Source organism: Miniopterus schreibersii (assembly GCF_964146895.1).
Source record: "Miniopterus schreibersii genome assembly, chromosome: 8".
NCBI lineage: Eukaryota > Metazoa > Chordata > Mammalia > Chiroptera > Miniopteridae > Miniopterus > Miniopterus schreibersii.
In genome coordinates this window covers 305,529-319,874 of record NC_138109.1, presented here as the reverse complement: position 1 = coordinate 319,874, position 14,346 = coordinate 305,529, and the positions used below count along the sequence as shown (strand labels likewise).

General features: G+C 66.5%; 1 protein-coding gene across 1 annotated transcript; it reads left to right on the top strand.

The window, feature by feature from the left end:
- The first annotated feature begins 410 nt into the window (after positions 1 to 410).
- Positions 411 to 14,230, top strand: ACAP3 (ArfGAP with coiled-coil, ankyrin repeat and PH domains 3). The gene is made up of 24 exons (XM_081144080.1): positions 411 to 552; positions 4,292 to 4,349; positions 4,989 to 5,108; positions 5,312 to 5,365; positions 6,419 to 6,477; positions 6,661 to 6,844; positions 7,242 to 7,286; positions 7,392 to 7,487; positions 7,572 to 7,646; positions 8,119 to 8,130; positions 8,676 to 8,788; positions 8,877 to 8,928; positions 9,110 to 9,210; positions 9,284 to 9,395; positions 9,658 to 9,866; positions 9,943 to 10,012; positions 10,124 to 10,218; positions 10,291 to 10,493; positions 10,673 to 10,777; positions 11,779 to 11,877; positions 11,982 to 12,202; positions 12,405 to 12,514; positions 12,595 to 12,705; positions 12,795 to 14,230. Exons 1-24 carry the CDS (start codon positions 506 to 508, stop codon positions 12,940 to 12,942), a joined length of 2,499 nt encoding a protein of 832 aa, XP_081000206.1. The 5' UTR covers positions 411 to 505; the 3' UTR covers positions 12,943 to 14,230.
- Positions 14,231 to 14,346: the final 116 nt, after the last annotated feature.

Below are 14,346 nucleotides of genomic sequence, written 5' to 3'. Positions count from 1 at the left end.
GGGCCTCGCGGAGCCTGTCCTTCCGCCGCGTGCCCGCCCAGCGGGTTTTGCAAACGCCCCTAGTTGCGCAACGGCCGCCTCGCCGGAGAGGGCGGGGCCCGTGCCCTCCCCGCGCCTCGCGGCCCGGCCCACGGCTCCCCACGCCCGCTGTCGCCGAGCCCGCCTTGCTCCCCGACCTGGAGTGGCCCGGGGCGCAGGGGGGCGGCACGTCGGGGCGTCCGGGCCGGAGCCGGGCGAGCCCGCGGCCGCAGAGAGGGGCGTTTGGCGACGCTCCCCGGCGGTGACAGCGGGCGGCGCCCGCGCGCCTCGCACTTTGGCGACGCTCCCCGGGGGTGACAGCGGGCGGCGCCCGCGCGCCGCGCACTTTGGCGACGCTCCCCGGCGGTGACAGGCGGGGCGGGGCGGCGGCCTCATTCCGGGCGGGCGGGCGCCGAGCGGGCCGGCGGGCGGAGGATGCCGCTCGGGGCGCCGCGGTCCTCGAGCCAGTGAGCGCCGCGCCGCAGCCATGACGGTGGAGTTCGAGGAGTGCATCAAGGACTCGCCGCGCTTCAGGTGCGCCCGCCGCGCGCCCGGGTGGCCGCCGGCGTCGCCGCCCTCGGGCACCGGGCGGCCGGGGGATGGGCGCGGGGCGGCGGCGGCGGCGCCCCCTTTGTGCCCGGCGCGGAAGCGGTGCCGGGAGCCGGGGGACCCCGCCTCGGACGAAGCCCGCGCGCCCCGGACGAGGCGACGGAACAAAAGAGGCCCCTCGCGCGGGTCACCTCGCGGGGGCGCGCGGGGGCGGGGCTGCGCCGCGGGCCGTCTCCCGGGGCGTGCGCCCCGCTTTGTGTCTGCGCCGCCCGCCGGCCACCTGCGCGGGGCCGAGACGCGCCCGGCCCGGGACGTGCGTGCGAGGGGCGTCGGTCCCCGCGCCCGGGCGGTGCGTCGGGCGGTCAGCCGGGCCACGTGCGGCCCGGGCTGGCCGCTGACAGGGGCGACCTCGAGCCGGGGGTGGGGCTGGCCGGGCGGGCTGGGCGCGAGGTGCTGGGGGAGGCCTGGGCCGCGCACCCCGGGTGTGTTTCTGGGGTGCAGGCGTGCCCGCCCGTGTGCCCGCCGTGTACCCGTCCGTGTGCCTGCCGTGTACCCGCCCGTGTGCCCTCCGTGTGCCCGCGCGTGTGCCCTCCGTGTGCCCGCCGTGTGCCCGCGCGTGTGCCCGCCCGTGTACCCGCCCGTGTACCAGCCCGTGTGCCCGCCCGTGTGCCCGCCCGTGTGCTCGCTCGTGTGCCCGCCCCTGCGCGTCTGCTTTGCCCCAGCATCTCCCGTGTGCCAGCTGCACACGCGGGAGGTGCGCCCGGCTGCACCCTGCCTTGAGGTGCCCGCCCCGGGTGCCAGTGCGGGTGAGCTGCACCCCTGTGCTGACACGCCTGACACATGCGTGTAGGCCAGTAATGGGTGTGCGCTCGTGTCACGTGTCACTTCTCGACGTGGACACACGCCTGTACTGTGTGTTTATCACGCCGGCGTGAGTGTTGGCACTGAACACACGTCAGTTTGTTCGTGTGTATCCCAGCACTGGGACCCACGCCTCTGCACGCGTGTCTGTGTGTGCCCTGTGCCACTACACACATGCACATGGGACGGCGCAGGGGCGTAGCTACTGTGCCTCTGTGCACGTGTGCGCTTGGTCATGTGTGGCGTGCATGCTGGGTCTCTGGGCTGTGCCAACAAGGGGCCTGAGTGTGCCTGCACCAGTGGGACTCGGCCTCCTGCAGCCAGCCTCTTGCACAAGGGAGGCTGAGGATGAGGGGCCTGGTCCACCCCGAGTGGCCCCAGGCCCTGGGCGAGGGGTGGGGGCGACCCTCTCTGTTGGCCCATCCTCTGTTGCTCATTGAGGGAGCGGGTGTGAGCAACTCAGGCGCTCAGGATCCTGGGCGCCCGCCTCTGCCCACTGTCCTCCAGGACCCTGGCTGTGGAGGGAGGTGCAGCCAGGGCCTCAGCTGGGCACTTAGTCCTGGCTGAGGCACCCTGGCCTTGCCCCGGCCCCTCCCGCAGAGCTTCGTGCTCTTCCTCCCCTGCGTGGAAGGGTCCAGGCCCACCTGGCCTGGTCAGGTCTGGGGCCCCAGCACCCTGTTCACCGCCAGGTCTTCCCTCCCACACCAGCCTGCTCTGCCTGTGGCACCCGCACTGGCACTGGGTGCTGTGGCTTGGTCGTGCCTCCTCTGGCAGGGAGGGGCTGCCCCGTGAAAGTGCCCGGCTGGGCCTAGGGGAGAGGCTGGGTGGATTCACCCAGACCCTGGGCCACAGAAGCCTAGCTCTGGATTTCAGGTTGGGCTGAGGTTTAATGGGGGTTTGAGGCCACCCTGAGGTTCCCGTTTGCTCAGCTTCTGATGCAGCTGAGGATGTAACCTGGGCTTCCTGGAGGTTGGCCTGGGGCGGGTGGGGCAGGGTGAGGCGGGCAGCGAGGATGTGGTCAGTGATGTGAGGCTTGTGGCCCCAGCCCTGGGAAGGGGGACCCTGCCTGTGCACTCTTGACCTGGGGAGAGCCCCACAGACCCCATGCATGTGGTTGGGGGGGTCCAGACTCTCCCAGACAGGCCTGGGGCCTCCGCCCACCTCTTGTTCTTGGTGCCCCCTCCCTTGGGTGGGGCTTAAGGCACTGAGTCATGGCTTTGGTGGGGGAACCGGCCTCTCTCTCCTCTCTGTCCGCCAAGCTGCTGAGGAAATCCTGGAGGGAGGGCAGAAGAGGAGGCCTCTGGTCCTCAGGGGCCAGGGAGGGAGAGCTGGCACATCGGCTCCTGGCGCAGCCCCACCCTTGCTGCACTCCAGGGACCAGGTGCCCAGGCCCAGGGGTAGCAGCTTGCTGTGCAGCTGCCCAGGGCACTGGGGTATCCGGGGCTCGAGGGCTATGTCTCCCTCTGCAGCATGCTCTTCTGGGTGGGTGTTTCTTCCCTGCCTTGGGACCCTGTGAGGGGGACAGGAGAGGGTACAGCAGAGGTCAGGGTCCCCAGGGTCCCAGCCTTCTGCAGTCAGGCCACACCCCCAGGCTCTTCGGAAGGGCAGTCCTGGGTGGGCTGCGGGGCACCCTGCTGGGGTGCCCTTGTACCTCCAGTACAAGTAGACAACCCCTCTGACCCCTCTCTGCTCCAGAATGTAGTCCCCTGAGACCCTCGGGAAGGGATGGGCACTGTTCAGAGAGGAGCCCACCTCCTGCCAGGTGACACTGGTGGGGACCTTACAAGGTCCCTGGCCCCCTCCCACCTCCCCAGCTCCTAGTGGAGGTCATTTTGAGCTACACCCCACTTGAGCAACCAGGCCCTACTCACCAGGCCTGGGAAATCTTGGAACATGCTCCTCTCCCTGCCTACCTCCCCTCTGCCTGACCCCGCCCAAGGCCTGTCCCAGGAGGCCTGCCTCCCGCACCTGGCCTGAGCCCCACTCCTGTTATCCCTCAACCCCAGGAGGCCAGATGGGCCCAGCTTACCAGCTGAGGGTGTGGGGGGGCACTGGGATACTGGCCTGATTTTCCTATTTCCTGTTCCCGGAGCATGGAGGGGGGGGAGTGTCACGTGGCTGATCCATCTGCCTCTGCCTTCCGGGGATTCTCCTGTCCGTGGCTTCTCCGGTGATGTCATGTGTTAACTCTCCCCTCCCCGAGAGAGCACATTGTCCGGCTGCCCTGGGGAGTGTCCTCCGAAGCCTGACCCGCCCCTCTCTCCCGGCAGATGGTTGTTTTGAGGCTGAGGGAGTCTGAGGTCTCAAGGTGCCCAGGGAACCAGAGAGAGTGGCCGCTGTGCTCTGCGATCTGGCTGAGATGAGCTTGCTGCAGGGGCCACCCGGCTGGGGTGGGGGGGTCCAGTTGGTGTGTAGGGTCATCTCCGGGCCCTGGGCCTGGCAAGAAGGTAGCTGGCCTGCCTTGTCCCCACCCTGAGTGTGTACCTGTGCTGGGGTTCCAGCCCCTTTCTCTGTCCTCAGACTTGCCTGACCTCTCTCCCCAGAGCCACAGCAGCCCAACCCTAGATGGGGGTGTCACATCCGACTGGGCCTCTTCTGCCTGGGGTTGTGGTGGGTGTTGGGCAGCTCTGGAGTCAGCTGGACCTAGGTCCCTGTCCTGCCTCCTCCCGGTGTCAGCTTCTCCCAGCTTCCATTTCCTGGCCTCTCGGAGGGACGTGGGGCCACGGGTCAGCCGACAGGAGCAAGTAGCCATGAGCCCAGCAGTCGCCTTGGGGAGGTGCACAGGGAGGTGAAGACCCAGCCTGACACATGGTCAGGGCAGCTGACTGCAGACTGACCCCTGGACGACCCATTCCCATTGCAGGGCAACTATCGATGAGGTGGAGACAGATGTGGTCGAGATTGAAGCCAAGCTGGACAAGGTGAGGGGCCGGGGTGCATGGGGCCCAATGCTGTTCTCTGCCCCCCCACCGAGCCACCGGTCTGTGTGGTGCGTGTGTGAGCCCACAGTGCTATGCACAAGATGTGGCCGTGTCCCTGCCACCCTCGCTGTGCCTGCCATGCCTGTCCCAGGGGCACAGGCTGCACACACGAGTCCGCCCCTGGGTCTTCCATCGGGGGGCATGGGCTTTGGTGAGTCCCTCCAGTGTGTCTTCAGGGCCAGAGACAGCTGCTGGGAGGCTGTGCGTTTGAGTGACCAGGTTGGGGGCCAAGGGGATGGGGCAGAAGGAGGGGCAGCACCTCTAAACCCCCTCAGTGGCTGGTCCTGCTGACCCTTGGCCAGGACCACATGTCCATCCCTGGGTTCTCTGTTTGGACTTCCCTGTCCTGCTCTGACCTGCTCTGGAGCCAAGGCCCAGGTGGCACCAGGCTGCCCAGTGGGCTCTGGGTGGAGGGCAGGCAGGGACGGTCCCTCCCCAGCCTCAGGCTGCTCAGGGCAGCTGTGTCCTGGGCACTGCTGGGCCCCGAGCTACATTCTGCTGCCCCGGCCTCTCGGCGGCCGTGGTGAGGGCTGGTGAAGGCAGGTGGCCTGAGCGCCACTCCCTCTGTCCCTTCTGCAGCTGGTTAAGCTGTGCAGCGGCATGATCGAGGCCGGCAAGGCCTATGTCACCACCAACAGGCTCTTCGTGAGCGGCGTCCGAGACCTGTCTCAGCAATGCCAGGGTGATACCGTCATCTCGGTGAGGGGGCAGCTGATCTCTGACTGCTGGTCGGGGGCAGGCATGGGCAGGCAGCCCCTTGAGGGTGTCCAGGCCCTGGGAGCAGGTGGGCATCTGTGCTGGGCGGCAGGGGTTGTTCTGTGGCCTGTTTCTGGGAAGGTGCTGGCCACTCGGGGGGCATGACTGTCCCATCTGAGTGAGGGGCCTCCCACCCTGCCCTCCAGGAATGTCTGCAGAGGTTTGGAGACAGCCTACAGGAGATGGTCAACTACCACATGGTAAGCCTGCCAGGGTGGGGGTGATGTCTTTGAGGACCTATCCAAGGGCACGTCCCAAGGAGCTGAGCTGGCTGGTGGGGCCGGCTTTGGGAGAGGCCACATTTCGGCTTTTCCAGTCTGTGGGGCAGGGGGCATCATGAGGCTCTTTGCTGTGCCCCAGGTGAGGGTCAGACAGTGGGGAAGGCAGGGGAGGAGGCACCACAGCCCAGGGCTGCAGGCACTGGGGTCTCAGTGTGGAAGACGTTGTGGAGGTTCATCCAGGGCCCCCCAGCCAGGCAGGGGTGGGCAGCCATGCAGCAGAAGCACCTCCCAGGCTGACCCCACGGCCCCTGGGTGACTCTAGCCTCCCTGCTACCTGGGCGGGTCTGGGTGACCTTGAGCCCTTGGGTCTGCCAGCACGGTCACACAGAGCAGGGCCTGAGGCACACTTGGGTGGTTGGACAATGGCCTGGGAACCGGAGCCCCAGACTAAACAAGGGGCCCCACCCCCCACAGGGGAAGTTCAGAAATAAACCAGCTCAGAACAGCTCATCCTGCCCGTCTGTCTGTCTGTCTGCTTCCACATGGCGGATCTGATTCTGGGTCCCATAAGTGCTGTGGGGTGCCCTTCAGCTCCCAACAACCACCCACCCCTGCTCCCCAGGCCAGGTCCCTCGGGAGCCCTGGCTCCAACCTAATCCTTCCTCTTTCAGTCCTGGACACCCTCAAGGTGGCGTCCCAGGGTTAGGAGGCTGTGGGTGTCACCAGGTGCCAGTGTGGTGTGGGGTCGTAGGAGGGGGCGCATCTGGGACAGCTTTGGCTTCTAGTCTGGCCTGGAGCCAGGAGGGGAGATGGGCAGGTGGTCACAGCTGTCGCCTCTGGGCACCGACCCAGGCCTGGGGGCCACGCCCACTTCCCTGGACCCTGTGAGGCCGGCTTTTTGGGGATGAGCAGCTGGAGGCCCAGGCTGGACTAGGTGGGGCTTTCCCTGGTTTTCACCTGGAAGGAACAGGGACCTGGTCCTGGGGTCATGTGGGGACAGACCACTAACACCCCCCGTCCCTCAAACCCCAGATCCTGTTTGACCAGGCCCAGAGGTCCGTGCGCCAACAGCTTCACAACTTCATCAAAGAGTGAGTGGCCTGAGGTCCCCAGAGCTGGAGGGAGCCTGGCCTTTCCCAGCCTGGGAGGAGTCAGTGGTGCTGGAGTGGGTAGCAGACCTGCTGTGCTTGATCTGGGGGGGCCTGGGGCCTGCTCAGGAGGGGCCTTGGCTGAAGGCCTCTGGGAGCCCCTACCCTGATATCCGCCACCCCCAGGGACGTGCGGAAGTTCAAGGAGACCAAGAAGCAGTTCGACAAAGTGCGGGAAGACTTGGAGCTGTCCCTGGTGAGGAATGCCCAGGCCCCGCGGCACCGGCCCCATGAGGTGGAGGAGGCCACAGGTGCCCTGACCCTCACCCGCAAGTGCTTCCGCCACCTCGCGCTAGACTACGTGCTACAGGTCAGCTGCTGGGCATGGAGGGGTGGGGGGTGTTCCCGCACAGACGGAGCTGTCGTCTGGAGAGGTGCCTCTGGCTCAGTAAAACCCAAGTCAGATCTTGGGAAGGGACGTGGTGGGTGGCAGCCAGAGAGGCCCAGAGGTGGGGATGGGCTGGGACAAGCCGGGGGCCTGGGAGTAGGGGTGAGAATTCTTGACTTTGCCCATGGGGGGGACCCAACGTCCTGACGTGGGAAGGACTCCGGGTCGTGGGAGGATGGGGTTGGCCCAAGTGCAGGGATATGAAGATGAGCTGCAGGTCTCAGGGAACCACAAGCAGCCCAAGTGGACTCTGGCAAGGTGCAGGCCACGGGCTACCTCGACCCCGACACGCTGCCCCTGTTCACTCCTTCCCTGGCAGATCAATGTCCTCCAGGCCAAGAAGAAGTTTGAGATCTTGGATTCTGTGAGTGCCTGGTGAGGGGCACAGGTCGGGGGTCTGCCCTCTAGTACAGGAGTGTGCAGCAGGTGTGCTGGGTGCAGGTGGCCTCACCTGTGCCTCCGCCTGCAGATGCTGTCCTTCATGCATGCCCAGTACAGCTTCTTCCAGCAAGGCTACAGCCTGCTGCACCAGCTGGACCCCTACATGAAAAAGCTGGCGGCCGAGGTGAGCCTGCAGGGAGGGGAGGGACCCCGGCCAAGGTCTCAGGGGAAGGAGGTCCCTTTCCCTCCCTGACATCCCTTCCTATAGCTGGACCAGCTGGTGATCGACTCGGCGGTGGAGAAGCGGGAGATGGAGCACAGGCACGCTGCCATCCAGCAGCGGGTGAGACCCTGACCTCCCTGCCTGGGGGTGGGGCGGGTAGGGGGGTACACCAAGAGGCACCACCTGCATCCCTCTCCATGCCACTAACCTGGGAGGCCCACCGCCCCCTCCTTTCCCCCAGGCCTGCCCACTCTGCTGGGGTCCCCATCCTTAGGGGCCTCAACACAACGGAGCAGGAGGGGCAGGGTGGCCAGGTCCGGGGTGGGCAGAGGGCCAGCCCCCTCAGCACACAGTAGCTGGGACCTTCCTTCAAGACCAGTGGTAGCCTCTGGGGACTCAGTCGCTAGCTCCTACTGAAGCCTCTTTGGTCACCTGCCAGACTGTTGCCCCCACACTGCCCAGGGTGGGAGTGGGCTGCAGGCAGAGCTACCCTTTCAGAATCCCTGGGAGCCTGGGCAGGTGGGGGCTGGAGGCGGAGCTGTCACTCACTGGAGTCCTCTCTCTCCTCCCACCCCCTTCTGCTCTGCCCCAGACGCTGCTGCAGGTGAGTAGGCGTCCACCCTAGGGGGAGGGAGGAAGGGGAGGGCCGTGTGGGTGGGGCTTCTGCCCTCCTTCACCCCGAGGCTCTTCAGCACCAAGGACACCTCCCAGGCACCTGTGGGCACTTCACCGTGAGCGGTGGCTGGCACCAGTGTGGACACGGGGCTGAGCCGGGATGCGTCCCCCGTGGGAGTGCCAGCAGCTGTCCCTTCCTGCCCCCGCTCAGCCAGGGAAGCAGGTGGCTGGGCCTCCTCTCCCACTGCTGAACACACAGGACAACACTCAGTGTCTCCCCAGCCTGGTGAATGGAGCTCTGTCAGGCAGGGAGCAGGCCCAGCTGGCGACATGAATGGGGGACGCGGGATGGGGGAGGCAGCTTCCTTCCTGATCCCAGAGCCTGCTGTTTCTCCAGGGCTGCGGTGGGGGTGGGGCCTGGGCTCTGGAGCCCCAGTGGTGATGTGAGACAACTGCCCCCAGGGGGCTTTGGGTAGGGGCTTTGCTCAGGTCTGGGGTAGACATTCACGGGGGGCCTGGCTCCGACCCCCCCAGGACTTCTCCTACGATGAGCCCAAAGCAGAGTTCGACGTGGACGCGCCCAGCGGTGTGGTAATGGAGGGCTACCTCTTCAAGAGGGCCAGCAACGCCTTCAAGACGTGGAACCGGTGAGGGAGGGCCTCCTCGGGGGCAGGGCAGTGGGGTGGACATGAGGCCGGCCCTGCCTGACCCCTCCTGGCCTGTCCTCCCGCCCAGGCGCTGGTTCTCCATCCAGAACAGCCAGCTGGTCTACCAGAAGAAGCTGAAGGTTCGTGCAGGGCCCCTCCTCGCCCGGGCTCTGCAGTGGGCTGAGGACAGTGATGGGCATCATGGCCTGAGCGGTCAGGGGACAGGGAGCACTTGGGTCTCAGATGGTCTGTAATGCAGAGCAGTAAGTGGGTGGTCGGGGCTGGGTGCTGAGCATGAGGGCCCCCGTGTGCTGCCTGCAGGACGTGCTGACCGTGGTGGTGGATGACCTCCGCCTATGCTCCGTGAAACCATGTGAGGACATCGAGCGGAGGTTCTGCTTCGAGGTTGTGTCGCCCACCAAGTGAGGAAGCCCAGCCTGGCAGGGTCAGGGAGGGGGCCCCCTGCCTGCCTGGCCTGATGTCCCCTCCCCCCAGGAGCTGCATGCTGCAGGCTGATTCTGAGAAGCTGCGGCAGGCCTGGGTCCAAGCCGTGCAGGCCAGCATCGCCTCCGCGTACCGGGAGAGCCCGGACAGCTGCTACAGCGAGGTGCGGCCCTACCAGCACTCTCCATGTGTGCACGTGTCCCCCACAGGCCGCCCTCGAGCCTGTGTGGGCAGTGCAAGCATGCACGTGTATGTGTGTGCATTGTGGGCATGTGCATGTGAGTGTGCCTGCTCACGTGTGTGCACGGGCTTTGCTTCGAGGTCTTAGCCTGTGCTGGCACCTCTGGCTGGGGAGAGGAGGGGGCCTGCTGGGGAAATGAGGCTGGAGCTCCTGAGGGCTGAGTGGCCCCTCACACCGTCCCCAGAGGCTGGACCGCACGGCGTCCCCATCTACAAGCAGCATCGACTCCGCCACGGACTCCCGGGAGCGCGGCACCAAGGGAGAGAGTGTGCTCCAGCGCATGCAGGGCGTGGCTGGCAACGGCCAGTGTGGCGACTGCGGCCAGCCGGACCCCCGCTGGGCCAGCATCAACCTGGGCGTGCTGCTCTGCATCGAGTGCTCAGGCATCCACAGGTGGGCCCATGGGCGGGCGGGCAGGGGTGCCAGGCCCAGCCATCCCCTGACTTACCCCTGCCTCCTCGCCGTCTAGGAGCCTGGGTGTCCACTGCTCCAAAGTGCGGTCTCTGACTCTGGACTCATGGGAGCCTGAGCTGCTAAAGGTGTGTGTGGGGGGGTCATTGCAGGCCACTGGCGCAGGGTGGAAGGGGATGCTTCTGCAAGCTGGGGGCGTGCAAGCTGGGGCTGAGGCCCACACCCTTGTCTCTTGCTAGCTGATGTGCGAGCTTGGAAACAGCACCGTGAACCAGATCTACGAGGCCCAGTGCGAGGGCCCGGGCAGCAGGAAGCCCACGGCCAGCAGCCCCAGGTGAGGCAGGCGCAGCACGGATGGGGTGGCGAGCCCCAGCCCCGAGCGCACCTCATGTCCACTTCGGTCCAGGCAGGACAAGGAAGCCTGGATCAAGGACAAGTACGTAGAAAAGAAGTTCCTCCGGAAGCCGCCCTCTGCACCAGCCCGGGAGGCCCCGCGGCGCTGGCGGGCCCTGAAATGCCCGGGCCAGCACAGCTCCCCCCGTGCCCCCACTGCCCGCCGCAAGGTCCGGATGGAGCCTGTCCTGCCCTCCGTGGCTGCTCTGTCTTCAGGTGGGAGGGCTTCCGGCTCACCTGGACCTGGATGGGTGGGGAGAGGGTTCCACTAGGGGTGTGCCACCAAGGCCAGACCCGGGGAGGTCAGTCTGGTGAGGCAGGAGGTGGGGCTCACGGGTGCACTGGGTGCACCGGGTACACCGTGTGAGGGCCCTGGGTCTCCCACTCCTGCGCAGGCGCGGTGGAGCGTAGGTTCCGCCGGGATTCCCTCTTCTGCCCCGACGAGCTGGATTCGCTCTTCTCCTATTTTGACGCAGGGGCTGCTGCGGCTGGTCCACGCAGTAAGTGCTGGGAGCCCCCCAGTCCCTGCTGCCCACCCCTCTGCCAGCCAGGGCAGCAGGGCAGGGCCAGGCTTGGCTCACCAGGGGGGTGGACCACCATGGCCACTTGCTCGGGGACTGGCAGGACAGGTGTTTTTTGCAGGAGGTACAGGGCTCGGAGGTGGTGTCAGGGGAGGCTGGTCTGGGGGTGGGGACGGGATAGCACCTCAAGGGGCTGAGGTTAACTTGGGCACTTAGAGGCCAAGGCCATGACCCTTGAGTGATGTGTGTGTGTGCGTGTGCGTGTGCTGTGTGCACACAGGAGCGTGTGTGTCAGTGTGCATACGGGCGTATTTTACGGGTACGTGTATGTGCATGTGTGTGCCGGGGGCCTAGAAAACTCGGGACACAGTTGTGCACATCTTTCTCATCTCTCTTGGAGTTGGGGGGGCAACTGCTACACGTCAAGCTCCCCCCCCCCAGGGCTGCCTGCTAACGGTTGGGCAGCACCTACTGGCCTGGGGCACGTGCGGAGCGTTCCTGGGCAGTGTGGGCAGCAGGCAGGGACCTCAGCCAAGAACTGGCAGAGCTGATGGGGGCGACAGGGGTGACCGCTGGCAGCAGGGGGCGCTGCCTCACCGTGGCTGAGCCTGGGGCCTTCCTCGAGGGCTGCCCTTGGTTGACCCGGCTGAGAGCTCGGTCAGTGCTGCCTGGGGCCCCTCTCCAGGGCCTGGCCAAGACCCCATCCTGGGCAGTGACCTAGCATGACCGGGCCCCAAACGGTGAACACCCACAGCGCGCACACGCCCGCCCCTCCTGCTGGGGCTGACCTGCCTGAGGGTGGGTGTCCCTGGGGGGCTGCCCCTTACTTGTTTTTTCCCCTATTCTCCCATCCTGAGCAGGGCTCCCCCTACCCCCTAGTGGGGACTGTCCTGCCCCTGGGGGTATCCCCTGGAGGATGGCTGGGGGTTTGGGGAGGAGTCAGGGATGCTCAGGACCCCCTCTGCCCACGGACCCCGCAGGTCTGAGCAGCGACAGTGGCTTAGGGGGTAGCTCTGACGGCAGCTCGGATGTCCTGGCCTTCGGCGCGGGCTCTGTGGTCGACAGCGTCGCTGAGGAGGGTGGGTGTCCTGCCGCCCCACCTTCAACACCGCTGTCCCCAGCCCTCCCCGCCCCCGCTCCAGGCCAGGTCCGTGTGGATGACCGAGCCCCTTCCCCCCTGCAGAGGGTGCAGAGTCCGAGGACTCCAGTGGCGAGGTGGACGGAGAGGCAGAGGCCTGGGGCTTGGCCGACGTGCGGGAGCTGCACCCCGGGCTGCTGGCCCACCGCGCAGCGCGCACCCGCGACCTTCCCGCGCTGGCCGCGGCGCTGGCCCACGGGGCCGAGGTCAACTGGGCAGACACAGAGGATGAGGGCAAGACGCCGCTGGTGCAGGCCGTGCTAGGGGTGAGCAGGGCTGGGGCTGGGCGCCGGGCGCAGGTGCACGCGTGCAGGTTGGCATCTCCAAGCTGGCTCCTTGGTGGCTTGTACACAGGGCCCCTTGTCCTCCACTGGAGCCCGGGCTTAGTCCGGCTAGGGGTGCCCAGGGCCCTCCTAGGGGCCGTCCCCTGGGCTCAGTGTGACCGCCCCCCCCTTCCTGGCTCCCCAGGGCTCATTGATCATCTGCGAATTCCTCCTGCAAAACGGAGCCGACGTGAACCAGAGAGACAGCCGGGGCCGGGCGCCCCTGCACCACGCCACGCTTTTGGGCCGCACCGGGTGAGTCACAGGTGCCCCTCCTGCTCACCTTCGGACCCTGTGGCTTGGGTGCGCCCCAACTCATCTCCTCTGCCCCTCAGCCAGGTCTGCCTGTTCTTGAAGCGGGGTGCCGACCAGCACGCTTTGGACCACGAGCAGCAGGACCCGCTGAGCATCGCGATCCAGGAAGCTAACGCTGACATCGTCACGCTGTGAGCGCTCGCGTGGGGTTTGGGTGCCGTTGGGGGTGGGGAGCAACCTGGGGCCCTCGGGGGGGGCCCTCACACACCGCTTCCCTCAGGCTACGTCTGGCGCGCATGGCGGAGGAGATGCGGGAGGCCGAGGCACCCCCGGGCCAGCCAGGCCCCCTAGCGGGCAGCAGCCCTACCGAGCTCCAGTACCGCAGGTGCATCCAGGAGTTCATCAGCCTCCACCTGGAGGAGAGCTAGGGTGGGTGGGCCTGCAAGTGGTGAAACCCAGCTGCCTGGCCCAATTCTGAGAGTCCTGGGGCCCCAGCAGCCTGCTCTGCCCTCCTTGGAGCTGTCCGGAACCCCAGGGCCAGGGGAGGGACCCCAGTCTTCTGAAGCCTAGCGTTTCCCCAGAGGTGCTGACCCTATGGCTTCAGGTGACTCCTTCCTTGGGGGCCTGGGCTCCTCATGTCACAAACCACTCATAAGGCTCTGTGTCACCTTGTGCCCCCGTCCCCAGGGCCCATGTAACTTTGTGTCCCTCTGTCCCTGGGGCCCATGTCACCTTGTGTCCCTCTGTTCCAGGGACCTGTGTCACTTGTGTCTCTCTGTCCCCAGGGACTGTGTCACCTTGTGCCCCCACTTTTATTGCTCCAGACACCGACCTGCTAGTTGGGTCCCTCCTACACACCCCCAGAGCCCCTCCACTAGGCCCTGAGGCTGGTGGCTGGCCACCAGCCCCTTGCGAGGGCAGAAGGGGCAGCCCATCCAGGGAATCAACCCGTGTACCTCACTTAGTGACCCCAGCGTCCAAGCTGGGCTTCTCGGGTGCTGGGGGGGATCTGGCGTGGGGTCTCAGCCCTCGCTGGACGCAGGCGTCCCAAGGCCACGTGGCTGGCCACGCGGACCCCATGCCGGGAGGCCCTAGAGGGGTCCCTGCCTCCTCTGGAAGTACTTGGCCCAGAGCAGGTGCATAAAGGACTTTGGCACTTTGCACCCCTGCATCCGGTGTTTTGTCATGGACTGAGTGGATTTTCTGCAGCCGCCTTGTTCTCACATCTCCCCTTTTCTCTGTGGACTCTGGGGACCACCTTGACCCCAGTTCTGTCTGCTGCTAGGGGGAGGCCCCTGCAGCTCTGCCCCCCACTCGCCAGCTCACTGCTTGGGCTAGGCCCTCGGATGGGTCTAGGGGTCCCTCAGCTCCCTCCCCAGGGCCCACAATGCCTTCTGCCTTCCCTGTTCCTGGAGCCCTGGGGCAGCAGCTGGGCCTCTCCCAGACTAGGGTCCTTGATCAGGCCAAGGCCAGTCGGCTGGTCACTATGCAAAGGCTGCCCAAGGAGGCTTCATAGGTGGCAAGGTGGGCACTGCCTGGGTCCCTCAAGTCCCTCGCCTGCTGGCTGTGACCCCTAAAGAGCAGAATTAACTCCTTTCTCTTTCCCTGCTTGAGCTCTGCCCCACCCCACTGCCTGTCAGTGCCTCCTGCCGGGCCTCGGGCTGGTGGGACCGCCCACTCCAGATCACTCAATAATAAACTGCCGCTTGCACCGCTGCCTGTCATTGGCTCACCTGCCTCACTCCGCTGTCTCAGCTGGGGAGGGGGTATCTCCGGGCCCCCTGGCTTAACTTAGGGGTGGCCCTGAGTGGGGTAGCACCAGAGCCCCCAAA